This window comes from Geospiza fortis, unplaced genomic scaffold (assembly GCF_000277835.1).
Source record: "Geospiza fortis unplaced genomic scaffold, GeoFor_1.0 scaffold659, whole genome shotgun sequence".
NCBI lineage: Eukaryota > Metazoa > Chordata > Aves > Passeriformes > Thraupidae > Geospiza > Geospiza fortis.
Window position 1 is genome coordinate 520,267 of NW_005054530.1, and position 13,924 is coordinate 534,190.

A 13,924-nucleotide genomic window follows, 5' to 3' on the forward strand; every position below is an offset into this window, starting at 1 on the left:
AAAAATCCTCTGCTGATGGAACCAACTGGAATTCCTGCATTTAAACTACACTGCTGACAGAAAGGCTATTTAAAATACAGTAATCCTTTCTTTACATTAAGACCAGGAATAAAATGATGCTTTTAGCAGTATTTCTCCCCTAAATTATCGGACTAAAAATAGGAATTTGGCAACTAAGAAAAATCAACTTTATTTCTTATTAACCTTCTGCTTATCAGCCCCAGCATATGTGAATAAATCCAATTAGGGAAACTTCCTGATGGTTGGAAAGCAGCCTTCCCACAGGGCCCTCTGAGCTTCCTGGTGCTGTCAGCCCCGAGCCAGTGTGTGTCTGTACACACATGTACATGTTTCAGTGTTTGTGTGGGTATAAAAACACAAGTATTGATGAGCATCCAGGACTTTTTTTCCAAGGCAGGAGTTAAAGGCAGCAGCTGAAAGACTAAAAGCCACACAAACTCCCTTTCAGCGTTCAACTCTGCAATCTGCTTGCTGATAGAAACTCTGGAAAGAAGCCTCATCTCTCACCATCAGTTTCAAGTCATTTGCCAAACTGTGCCTTGCCTGCTACCCCAGCCAATAAATCCCAACAGATCAGGGTCACAAAGGACTGCAGGCATAAACTAGTTTTCAGCAATAGGGAAAGGACAGGAGGATCACTGTCCAGATGGAAAAGCCGGGCAAAAAACCTGCTCCCCAATGCAAGGCAAACAAAAATCTCTCCCTAATTCTCATTCTCTGCAACTCTGAGGGTAATTCTTGCCCATCAGATGGGTAAGAATCAGAAGACAGGAGAAAGAGCCCAGCTCTGTGAGAACAGGGTCACAGAGGGGCTGTGCTCAGAGAGCTGCTGCCGTGAGAAAGTTCTTCTGCCAAGGCCCACATTCATCCCTGGCTCTTCCAGGGCCAGCGTGGAGTGTGCCAGGTACTGCTGGAGGGAGCAATTCAAGGGAGAGCCCTCCCCTCTCTTTCTACAAGACAGCAAAATGAACCCTGACATATTCTGGGCATGAAATCCAGGGACTAACAATAAGATTCCCTGAAATACAGAGTGCCGAGACAGAGCAGGAATCGCAAAGTCTTTTAAAGCTTATTCAGGGCTGACAGAATGAATCAGAGACTACAGTTCTCTGCATTAAAAGGAGCAAGTTATCTACTTCTCTTCCCCAGCTTAAGGCTCCCCTGGCAATCAGTCTCTGCAGGATCCAAAAGCCAGTCTTTTCCCCTCTGCTGCATCAGTTTAACCCCACGATAACACTACCAATGCTTTTATTCCCTTATATCCACTCAGTTTTCCCTCAACACCCCCTGCCCAAAGCCAGAGGAGGAACAGTAAGTGTGAAGGACCTTGGGGACTGCAAACAGCTCTGCAGTCACAGATCCAACAGCAGCCAGCAGTGAGGTGCCATCCTCAGAGCTCTCCCCTTTCCTGACTCAGGGAATGGCAGGAAAAGCCTGGCAGCAGCACGGTCCCCTCTGCCTCTCTGCTGGGAGAAGATCCTGGCACTGGAATAGCTGCAGAAGCCCCTGGCACTGGAATAGCTGCTGTTGGAAGTACAGAGCATCTCACCTACTGGGGTCCCAGCACAAAGGCAGGCCCTCTGGGTCTGCAGCACAGCTGCAGGGAGCTGGAGGCAATGCCCTTCCCTCTTATCTCTTGCAGCAGAAAAGGATGAACCAGAAGCTAAAAGCAGCACCAAAGGACAAAAGTCCCCTGGATTGCCACTGAGGAGGAGCAGCTGGAAGAGTCACAGCCATTCCCTCCCCGAGCAGGACAAGAAATTCAGCTGTTTCTGGATGAAAATTCTGTAGGAAGATTAACTGAGACAGTGATTGTTCTGCAGGATCAGAATATATTGTGCAGAGAAGTTATCGGTTATGGGAAGGTCAGATTTGCATTCAGCTTATTAAGGATTTCACACAGGTTATGGGAAGGGGATCCATTCTGCAGTTGTACTTTCCCATTTCACTGGGAGAGAATTTATTGCTAAGTTATAAAATAAATTCACACCATTTAGCAGAGAAGCTGCAAAGGAAACAGGGAGCTGTCTAAGTGGTGGTATTAAAGGTTTTATCCTTTGATAATTGCTTAAACAACTACTTATTAAACTAATAAAAAATGAGTTACAAATATTCTAGAATAGAGAATAGCTTTGAAATCCTTGAGAATCCCAGTCCTTACCTGCAACACACGGATCAACACTTGTAAGAAAAATCCATTTTTAATTATTTTTGAATATCTATTCATGTCTGTGCACACCATCAAATCCTCAGGGTTCCAGCTGGCCCTGAAAGCCACAACTCCCTCACAGGCTTGGCTACAGAACCTCTGGAAATGTGGCAGGGCACAGAAACTCCCTGAAGGAAAGAGGGAGTGTAGAGCTCCTTCATCATCATCATCATCATCATCATCACTCCTCTCAGTGAGGCAACTGCTCTCAGTGCACACCCCCAGGTCTAAGCACTCATTAAGGATTGCAGGACAGAATCCAATCCTTAATTAGTAGGCAGCTTCTGTTGTGTCAGGATAATTGGGGGACCCTGGAAGCCAACACGTCCATGGTGGGTGATGCAGTGAAACAGCTCTGAGTTAACACTGCTATAATTATCCCATTATATAGGGAATCATTTTGCTACTTAGAGGCAAAGTCAAGGGACATTTTAATGACAGACTCTTTAGTCCTGTCTAGAACATGAAGTAGTTTATAATCCTATTTTATTACTCCTGGTAGCCTTCTGCACACAAACCATTTGTGTAACTACATATATAAGATATACGTGGAATGGCATCCACACACACAGAATCCCTGATGGTTTGGGTGGGAAGGGACCTTAAAGATCACCCAGTGCCACCCCTGCCATGGGCAGGGACACCTCCCACTGTCCCTGGCTGCTCCAAGCCCTGTCCAGCCTGGCCTTGGGCACTGCCAGGGATCCAGGGGCAGCCACAGCTGCTCTGGGCACCCTGGGCCAGGGCCTGCCCACCCTCACAGGGAACAATTCCTTCCCAATACCAAATTTAAATCTACCCTGTCAATGTGAAGCCATTCCCTGTGTCCTGTCCCTCCATCCCTTGTCCCCAGTCCCTCTGCAGCTCTCCTGGAGCCCCTTCAGGCCCTGCAAGGGCTCTGAGCTCTCCCTGGAGCTTCTCCTCTCCAGGTGAGCACCCCCAGCTCTCCCAGCCTGGCTCCAGCCCTGGGGCAGCTCTGGGGCCTCCTCTGGGCTCTCTGCAGCAGCTCCAGGTCCTTCTCTTCCTGGGGGACAGGGAGCTGAGCACAGCATTCCACACTGGTGTGTTTGCTCTGTGGAGACACCCATGGATTTATGCCTTCTCCAGGTCTGACTCTAAAGAGCCACAGCTCATCTCAGGACATAAACCCTCGTTTTTCTGCAGCCCCATCAGTTCAAAAGATCTTTCACTGCTTTCCCCAATTCAAAAGCAATTCATCATCTTCTAGAAATAAATAGCTCTGGTTGTACAGAAGCATTTGCTGGCACTTCCAGTGCCTTCCAACAGAGTGGGAACAGCAGTTGCTCTGTCTCCCTGTGCACTGGAAGCATTTTAAGCCATCATGCTCCTCCTTCCCCGGTTTGTTTCATTCACTGAAACAGAACACAAAGAGTCCTCAGACCTGTGCTTCCCCAGCTTTGTGTCTCACTCTCAGTCCAAACAGCAAATCTGGATTATCAAAAGCCCAGGAAGGTGTGATTCTGTACTCGCAAAGCTTCTTCCATAACTCCCCTGTTATTTAAGGGAAAGGAAGTCCCAAATCATGTGATGCAAGGCCAGAGATCCTGCAGAACCTCAGCCAACAATTCAGCTCTGAGGTGTTGCCAGCTGTGTGTGGACTACAATTCCCACTGGCCCCCTGTGCCAAGGCTTCCCGAGATCCAGGGACGTGCTCCTCCCACAAGGAGGCTGTGTTACCTGCAGCCACTCACCTGTTTTACATTGTATCCTGCTTTTGCACTAGTTTCAATGAACATTACATTCAACTCTTTGGCTTTCCTTTCTCCTTCCTCAATGGACACTTGTCTGGGGAAGAAAACACAGAGTTAGGGGGGGAAAAACACCTCATAAAACCCAAACCTGAACAAATACCTTAATAATTAAGATTTATTACACTTTTAAAAAAGCCTTTAACTGCTTTATCTGAAAGCACCTAAAGGGGTTTTTTTTCCTGCATGGAATGTACAGCTGCTGGCAGGTATCACCACTTCACTTCCATGGCACACCCAAGCAGAACTCAGCATTCCAGCAGAAAAGCCAAGTGTTCACCCCCAAATCCCTGCCCAGGAAGCTATGCTTTTATGTCTGAATAATTAGCAATCGCAGTCCCAAAATAATCATCAAAACCAAGCTATTTTCACAAAGGTCCAAGTGTAACCACCTCATTTGGGAGGGATTTTGTCCCGTTTTTCCCTAGATATGTGTTCCACCCATTAAGCAGGACATTATTAAGAACAAATATTTGTAACCAGTTTTTTCATTCACTAGTGTGGACTGTAGTGAACAATCCCTTCTCTCCTGACATCTGTACAAGCTGGTGATGGTTTTTCAGCCCTGTGATGGAAATCTGCCTTAGCCAAAAGAAAGAGGATTTAAAATTGAGATTTCTCTAGTCACAGCCATCTCCAGAAAAACAAATACATTACAATATACTCCTTAAAATAGGAGCAAACAGCAGCAGAGTAAGAAAAGCAGGATTTGAAAGCTGGATGATTGGCCCATACCTCTTATCTGCTAGATCTGTTTTATTTCCCACCAGCATGATGATGACATCGCTGCCCCGTTCCGTTCTGACGTCGTCGATCCACTTTGTGGTTTGCTGGAAGGAGTTTACATCTATCAGAGAACAGTGGAGAGGGTTATCACTGCAGCTGTCCCTCACAGCTCACCAGGAAACACATCTGCACTTGGAAAGAAAAGCTTCATTTTCTGTGGAGTCGGCGGAGGAGGGTGATGAAGAATCAGCGAGTGGAACCCTCAATCTCCCCCACTAAAGGACACGGAAGCTCTGGCATTGATTTCACATGGGCAAGTGCCTCTTTACAGGTGGGCTCAAAGCCCCAGAGGGAACTGAGTCCATCTAGAATTTGGTTTTGACAGCACCTAAAATGAAAAATCTTATCACTGCGTTCCTTATTTTTTAGTTCAACATGAAGTATTTTCTGTCGGGAGCGGGGATTAATTTTTGCACTGTACCCTGCTCATGGCTTGTGCACCTACAGAGGTTCCTACAGTTCTCAAAAATCCTCAATCCCAGCCTTGCATTTTGTACACTTGAATCAATTTTTATTTTCTCTAGGGAATCCCAGGGTTATACAACACAGCAGCAACTCCCGTGGCACTGAACACTTGCCTTCAAAACAATTCCTAAATCTTTGCATAAAACCAGAAGCAGAAATTTAACCTCTTCACAGGCACTTCATGCTACACCCTTAAAAGCTGCAAGGTAAGAATTCCAGACTCTGTGGTGCTTGAATGGTTGCATCCCACAGGGAAAAAGGAGTTGGAGGGAAGCTGCCACAGAGCTCAGCATTTGCCAGTTAGTGACACAAAGAGCATCTGAGCAGCCAAAGTAGTTTCAGTACTTAAGAAGGGGGGGCCTCTGCAGCAGTTCTTGAAAAGTATTGATTTTTTTTTAATGGTTTCTACTGCAAAGTAATATATTGCATGCTAGACAGCCAAGGCTTGATCACTTGCCAGTGTCTTAATTCCCTTTACTGCTTGGCAATATTGAATTTGCTGGGTCAGGAGAAAATTCAGAGTTCACAGCTAACCTGCAATTTTAGCTCAGAGGAAAGTGCCATTTTTAACAATTAGAGCTTTTCTAGGTAAAGCCCCTATTCCTGGCTGCAATCTTCTAGTATTTATAAATCAAAGGACAAGAACTTATGCATTTGTGCAGAATTAGGCCATTGTTCTCAGTCAATTCTGGTTTACAACTGATACTGTCTGAAGGTTTAGCTCCCCTAAAACAGAATTTCTGCTCTTTGTCAGTGCAGGAACTGGTAAGTTAAGGGGGGTCTGGACTGAGGGGAGGGACAGAAGGAGCAGGGCTGAAGAAGCACTAATATTTTAGTTGACAAAAATGTACATACCTTAGTAAGGAATGAAAGAGCAATTGTTAAAGGGTAAGAGCTTAGTAGTAAGTTTTGCATCTTGCAGCATGTAAGAGTGGCTGATTCCAAGGAAAATGTGATGTTAATGCCTTCTCCCCGCCAGCCCGTGCCCAGATTTCATTGGAGGGGGGAGGGTGAATGAGGTGGAGCAAGCTACAAAAGTCTCCAGTTTGAGAATTCAGATACCCATGGACACGAAGACCAAAAGTCACAGGTGATGTTATGACCAAAAGGCAGATGGAGGAGTGCAACGAGAGCAGGCAGGACTGGGGGACTGAAGAAAATGGGGTAGGGAAGGGTTAAAATGGCCTCTGTGAGACAGTTTGTACATTACAACAGCAGCAACCACGGGGCTTGTGTAAAACAAGCAGAGAAACCACGGTTTTGTCATGCCAGGATGAAGCCCAAGCAGATGACGTGAGAGGACATGCAAAGCTAAGCTAGAGGATGAAAAGGGCAGAGTATTAGAAATGCAGAATTCCCCCCACTCACTTGTGATATCATAAACAACAACTGCAACAGTGGAGTCACGAATGTAGCTAGGAATCAAGCTCCTGGACCGCTCTTGACCTGCTGTGTCCCATAATTGCAACCGTACCTAACAAAATCAGTCAAACAAGCAAGAAAAATAAGACAAAAGGTCAAAGCCAGTGCAAAATACCTACTTGTGATATCGTAAACTACTACAGCAGCAGCAGAGTCACGGATGTAACTGGGAATGAGGCTACGGAAACGTTCCTGACCCGCAGTATCCCACAGCTGCAACCTGATCTGTGGGCGGGAGAAAATTAAAAAAGCCAAACTGCCACTAAAAATAAAAGAGTAAAGAAATGTTTCACTTTTTGGGGTTTTTTTTCCAAAAAATAGCTAAATAAAAAGGAGAAACTCATGCAGGAGGTGCCTGGGGACTGGGAGCAGCAGGACACTGTCTCCCTACAGCAATCTCTCCCAAGGGGTAAGAGCAGCCAAACTGGGGGGGTGCAGCTTCCCAAAAAATGCTTCCCTTCCAAAAGGGGGGCAGTGGAATGGCTCAGCTTCCAAACTGAGAGCACCAACAAGAAAGCTACAGCTGAAGTGATGGAATCAGCATCCCTGGAAGTGCTCAGAAGTGTGTGGATGTGGCACTTGGGGACGTGGGTTAGTGGTGGCCTTGGCAGTGCTGGGGATGCTTGGACTTGATCTTGGAGGGCTTTTCCAGCCTCAGTGGTTCTGTGAAATGTTCACCTGCACTTCTTCCTACAGGAGAAATCATGCTCTGCTCTCCCTCCTCAGGACTCACACAGGCAACCTCCAGCAGCATGAAGGATGGTTGCTGGTGGAAAAGCTACTCATGTCAGTTTTTTGAGGATAAAATGCTTGTTGTAACTCTAAACCGCAAAATAACACTCACAGACAGGCTGAATGGCTCTTACCAGCAAGGTTCTGGAAGAAAAGGCAAGGCACACTAAAAGCAACATGTATGGCAAGGTGTGCAAGAGCCAGTTGGGCCATGGAAAGCACATGTCATCCCTCAAGCCCTTTCCATGCAATCCCATTTACTGGGGGTTTATCCAATCCCATTTATCGGGACTTCATCCGGTACCACAAGCTTCTGCAGCACTGCAGTTTTGTTTCTGCAAATAGCTCAACTGAGGCTGAATTTCTTAATTAAGAATCTGAGCTCATTTTAAACCACAGCTTTGCTTGCACACAGGAGTGATTTCACTTGATGAGTTAAAACTGCACCAAGCAAGGAAACGAGTCTCATTTGTGCACTCATCAGAGGCCACCTTCTTTTTAAACGAGGAGCACTAAGAATGTGGAGCCAGCTATTAACTGGCCACATCTGGCAATCTGTATTTTATTTACCTTTCTGTCTTGTGGCATCAAAAGCTGAAGGGGTTAAGCATGGTTCCCCTTTCTCCAGACTCCCACCATCATTCACCCCTCAAATTATCTCTTTCTTCACAGAGGATGACACCAAATTTCCCATCCCCACTGCTGTGTCTCCACAGCACTTGTCAGCCTGGAAGCAGCTGGGAGATGAAGGCTCAGCCTGTGCTTCCCAGTGATCTCAGAAGTGTGGGCTGCACAAAACCAGATGCTGGTCCTCATTCCTACTGTTCACAGAGAAAAGCAACAAAATCTTACTCACTGTTCGATCCTCCAAGTACATGGTTTTCGATAAGAAGTCAATGCCAATTGTTGCCTGTAAAGAGATGAGAAAACCAAGAGCTCTTAAAAAAAAAAAAAAGTCAGAACACCTGAAGTGATTTTCAGGGGAGCAGCAGAAGCTGCAAGAAAAACAGGATTGGTTTCTTGTTTTTAAGATATAGCTTGATTCAATAAGCAATTTGTTTAATATATCCATGACCAGAACAACTCCTTAAAGCACAAAAGGTTTTAAGCTTGACTTGAGGCATATTGGCAGCTTAATCCACACATTTATTTGGGTAGCAGCAGGGATTTTTAAGCATGTGACAAATTGGTGTCCCCCAGCTCAGCCAGGATATGGTGGGCACACTGTCTTCTTCCCAAGTGCCAAATATTTCCATGGATCTTCACTCTTCCAGGCAGATCAAGGCAGGCGCCCTCACTGAAGCTTGGTTCATCTTAAAGCAGCAAAGCTGCACCCAAACTTCACAGCAACAGTGGGAGCTTCCTGGAGAACATCTTAACGGCAGTGGGAAGCCATTCCCTGTGTCCTTTCTCTCCATGCCTTGTCCCCAGTCCCTGTCCAGCTCTCCTGGAGCCCCTTTAGGCCCTGAGGTCTCCCTGGAGCCTTCTTCTCTCCCAGCCTGTCCTAGCACAACAGGGAAGCAGCATTATCAAGGAGAGGATTCCAGCATGCTCAATACACCAGGACTTTTACTAAAACAGATCTTCCACGATATGTGGGGCCACAGCACAAAGGAAATCATTCCCAGCATGTCCATGGAGGAAGGGAATGACTCCTGGCAAAATAAACACCTCCAATCACATGGTTTTATTCCAGGTGTTTGGGTTTCTGACACAGCACAGCAAGCTCTTACTGACAAGACAGAGGGACACAGCTGAATTCCTCTCATCCAGCAGCGAGCAGAAGGAATCCGATGCACAGCACGGATTTTTCTAAATGGCAGCTTTCTATTTTTAACAGCTGAACATAAAAACCCCATGTTCAAATGATAGGTTTCAGAAAAACAGGCATTCAAAATGTGCCAGAAACATCCAGAACAAGCAGATCATCCCTGAACTCATCCCCTGCTCCAGTTACCCGTGATCAGGTGCATTAACACTGAGGTCTCAGGGGTCTCTAGACAATCCTGGGCATCCAAAAACGTCTGGTTTGGGTTGACACCAACAGGCAGTGTGATTTTGGCCAAATTCCTGGAGCTTTTGTGACTGATTCCTTCTTCTAGCTACAGCACCCACTAGGAGGTATGGCCCCACCTCAGGCACACCTCCAGGAAAACCAAGGGGTTTGGATGAATGGCTCTGACCCAAGCCCATTAACACCAAACTGGGCAGGCAGCACTGATGCCTAAATGCAAGTTGTCTTAGCAGCCCTTGGGACTCCTCACTGTTGTAAGTGCCACTCACTGATTTTGCAATCATTTCACGTATTACACCAGAGCACCCTTCCACGGTGACACCCCTAAAGCACACAGGCTGAAACCTCCTCAAGGAAGAACTGGGACACAAACTCAGTAAGGAAAAGGAGCACTCCTAAAAGAAAAATACTGGGGAGGGGATGAAATCCCAGCTTAAATAAAAGAACTGCCTTCAATGTCCATGTAATTACAGTGGGAGGAATGTGGGAGGAAGCAGTGATGTGTGCTCCAGCCCTCTCACACTATGGAAACGTGGCTCTTCCCACAGCTCAGGGAGAACTTCCCATCCCGTTTTTCCTAGCAGCAGCAAGGAGGAATTACTGAAGGAGGCAGGAGGGAAATCTCTCAGTTCAATGAGATCCTTGGCTAGACACTGAGGAACAGGAGAATCACGTTTTCCTTTTTTTTTTTTTTCTGTTACCTCCTCCTCCCAGCCCCCTAAAAAAACCTTCCCAGGCATCAGGGAACAGATTTTTCTCAGTTTCGTGTATCCAGAACATCACCAACTGTAACCAAGTCATGAAACATGTTCTGCTTGGAGGAGACACACTTCAGGAAACTGAAATACTTTTATATCTCACCACATTTTGAGCTCATGCTAAATTCTGGGAGTGGGCAACACTGCAAATTAGCAACACTGCTAATTTGTAAAATTGTTTTCTAAGCATCTTAAATTTGTTTAAATATATTTTGTATTATTTTCTAGCTTGTGTCAACTTGTTTAAAAGACCTGGGTACCTGCTATGTTATCCACACACAGGGATTAGATTTGTGATGGTCTGATAGAAAATGGTGGGGGAAAAAAAACCAACCCTGGCAGATTTAACTGCTATTCCCTGGCTGTGCCTTGGGTATTCCTTTAGAACATTCCACAGCTCATCCTGCTGCAAGCAGCAGGCAAACTCCTGGAGCAGAATCCAACTCAGAAGTGCCACCCTGGCTGGTGACAAAAATTAAGATTTTACAATTGGCAATTCCATGGTCAGCGCCCCAGCTTGTCTGGAATGACTTTTCCTGCAATGGAAGACACGGCAGCAGAGGAGTCTTACACGAGACAAAAATATGGATTCACTTACCTGGTAGGTGTTGTCAAAGCTGTCATACATGAACCTGGTGATCAAGGAAGTCTTCCCCACTAAAAGAAGAGAAAAAAACATGGATTCAAGGGACAATTTCAGAGCAAGGTTTAAGCAAGTGATTTAAAAATGGTTTACTATGTCCAACAGATCCATCATGCGCACTTAAACTTCCTGCAAGGACAAGAGCAGCTATTTGACTTTACAACTGTAAAGCCACTTTTTTTCTTTTTTTCCCCCTGTATCATTCCAAATAATCAGATTTACTCTTAAATATTTGTGACCTGAGATGAAAATTAATTTCATTGCTCTGTTTTCTACCAAATCATTCAGTAATTTTAGTTGCACTGAATGACCTTAACAGCCTCCATAACTAATTATTAGCAACAAAAAGCTCTTCTCACTCATAAAACATGAGATTTACTCACTTTCAGACCCCATCATCCTCACAACACTTATTTTCTACTCCTCTTAAGACAAACACCACAGCAGAGCTGGGCCAAAGCCTAACTCATATTTTAAAGGTTTTTTCTTTCTCCTACACCTTCACCTGGAGGGATCAGCAAGATCCCCAGGAACTGAAACATCTCCAGCCGCCTCATTTTGATGTGTATAAATCCTCTTAATTGTAGGCCAGTTATTTAGGAAGTAACTCAGGGCTGCATCACCTCCCAGAGTTTTTTCCAACCTCCCTGCAGCTGGAATTTGCCATCTCCCAGAGGCAGAGGAGAGGAGCTGTGTGACTTGTGCTGGACACCAAACACTGCATGTGCAGGTAAAAGGTAAGACAGAGTGCTCAAGGCAGAGCTTGTGTTCTCCAAGCAATATTGCAAGGATTTCAGTTCTTTGCCAGGGTGGACATCCAGTGAACACAGGGATTTAAGGCAAGATTAAGGTTCCTTCCAACCCAAACCATTCTGTGATTTCTGGGGTGAGTTTTGGGGGGGTTTTGTTTGCTTGTTTTAGATCTTAACATAAGTGTCACCAAAATCTCCAGTATCCCAATTAAGCAGCATTTTCATCTTCAGTGAACTCTGAAAAAGGGCTAAACAAACAGGAACCCAGCAGACAGCCTCAGAGAGATGAGATTTTCCCAAGTCAAAATCTGAATTCCCATGTGAATCTCTAACATATTCTGCTCTGGAGGCAGAATCATGTTTCCCAGCAAGTTAAAAAGCTGCCTTCACAAAGGTAGAGCAAATACTCCCTGCACTGAGTAGGTTTTCAGAAGCAGCACATCCCAGATGGGAGCGATTCCTGAGTCCCTCACTCAGATGTGTCCCATGGATGTGCTGAACAGGGGAGGAGGGATTCATTCCAGGAGACACAGACAAGCAACCCCAATCCCCTCCTGCTGCAGCACAGGCTGAATCCCAGGAACTGATTTGCAGCATCACAAACAAGCTGGTTTTCCTCACGTGGCCACTGATGCAAAGAGCCACATTTAACTCCTCACGGGCCCAGTCTCACCCAGGAAATTATTTGCTTTGGCAACTCACAGCCCCTGAAGGACAATGAGGTGTTCCAGAAAATTCTTCCCTTCTGAGTGACAGGTCTTGGATGGGATCTGTCCACAAAGCATAAAAATATAAAAATATTCTGTTTATTCCTGGAGCCTCCCTACCCTACCTTCACTGATTTCACTAAAAGAGGGGGAAAATAAGGTACTGCTTGGGCTTGTTTATATTTAAATATCTGCTTCAACCAACATTTGGAGAGAGCATCCTAATGGACTGAGTTCCAAGACATTTCTTCTCTCAGCAGACCCAGGTTTATGTAGACAGGCAGCAGATCAAGATGGCATTAACACCAACTGCTCACAGTTTTAATTCCATGAACACTGAGGCATTGCCATGCCTCCTTTTAAAAAAACCCAAACTGACTCCTTTTAGAAATCCTGGCAGGAATGAAAGCCCACAGATCCCACTGTATCTCTCATTTCTGCTCTGCCTTGCTGGCTGTATGTTCCTCAAATTCCCAGAAGGCAATAATTTGGGAGTGACTGCAAGCAAGGGAGAGGACAGATCCAGAATTCAAATTCTTCTTGGAAAATGCCAAAATGACCTCAGGAGGCAAATGAAGCCCAGCAGGGAGAAGCAGAACAAGGTAATACACAGAGACAAGAACAACCAGCTGCTTAAAATCCAGATGGGAAACAACTGGATAAGTAATCCAGGGGTCAGAGCCCAAGGAACAGATAAGACACTCAAGACCTCAGCTTTGTTTCATTAAGATGTTGGTTTGGTTTTTTTTTTTTTAATCTAGTGAGTTAATTCAATCTCTTGGGGAAATTTCCACACACAAGTACGTCCAGGGCAGCATTAGTCAGCAATGCAATAAATATCCTGTAGGGCAAAATATTCCTGGTATGCTGCTGGAACAAGCCCAAGGAAAAGGTCAATATCACATCCTCGGAGGGACAGAGGTGGGGGAGGAAATGCTGGCAATGGGGATTGCTTTGACTGGACACACTGACAGCTACAGGAAGCGAGGGGAAATCTCAAACAATTCAGGAGCTGAGAAAGAACTTTTTGGCAAAAATCCAGGCAGCCTGCAGAGTTCACAGCAAGCAGCGGAGAGGTGAGGGGCACAAGTGACTTGCTGCTCAGGGAAACTTGTCTCCAGCCACTTTTCCCTCTGTAGATTAAGATCTAACAGCCAAAAGCTGAGTCCAAGCACAATCCAAGCAGGAAGGGCACAGAACTGGGAAATTGAGGCAATTGAATTTCAAAATGACTTATTCAGCTGGGCAGTGGATTCTCCTCCCTTCCTTGGCATGCAGAGTTGTCAATGTCATTTCACTCTAGGAATTTACATCCAAGGCATCTTTTGAAGAGGAGGGAAGCCAAGTAAATAAGTGATTAACCAAAGAAGTCATTTGTTTCAACACCAAGCCTGACATTCTGGACATATTTCTGTCATTAAGAGGCTGAACAACGGCTTCACCAGATGAGTTCTTGACTCCTTCCAGCTTTCCATCCAACAAAATCCACATCAAACATCTCCCAGTCACACAATTGTGCCTCACACACCACTCCTTGAGTGATTGCTGTGATTATAAATTCCTAGAAGGTTTTGGGCTGGAAGGGACCTTGAACACCAGCTCATCCCAGCCCCTTGCCATGACAGGGACACCTGCCACTGGCCCAG

At 45.6% G+C, this 13,924-nt stretch overlaps 1 protein-coding gene across 2 annotated transcripts in view; it reads right to left on the minus strand.

The window, feature by feature from the left end:
* RAB6A (RAB6A, member RAS oncogene family) overlaps positions 1-13,924 on the minus strand; it is a 41,969-nt gene that overhangs the window by 6,619 nt on the left and 21,426 nt on the right. The window contains exons 2-6 of one of the 2 annotated variants that reach the window (XM_005429176.2): positions 10,775-10,833; positions 8,261-8,314; positions 6,619-6,724; positions 4,735-4,846; positions 3,943-4,036 (exon numbers count right to left, since the gene is read on the minus strand). In XM_005429176.2, coding sequence (XP_005429233.1) covers positions 3,943-4,036; positions 4,735-4,846; positions 6,619-6,724; positions 8,261-8,314; positions 10,775-10,833 — 425 coding nt within the window. Of the gene's footprint in view, positions 1-3,942; positions 4,037-4,734; positions 4,847-6,618; positions 6,725-6,791; positions 6,898-8,260; positions 8,315-10,774; positions 10,834-13,924 lie in introns of both variants that reach the window. The other variant, XM_005429175.2, reaches the window with a different exon arrangement.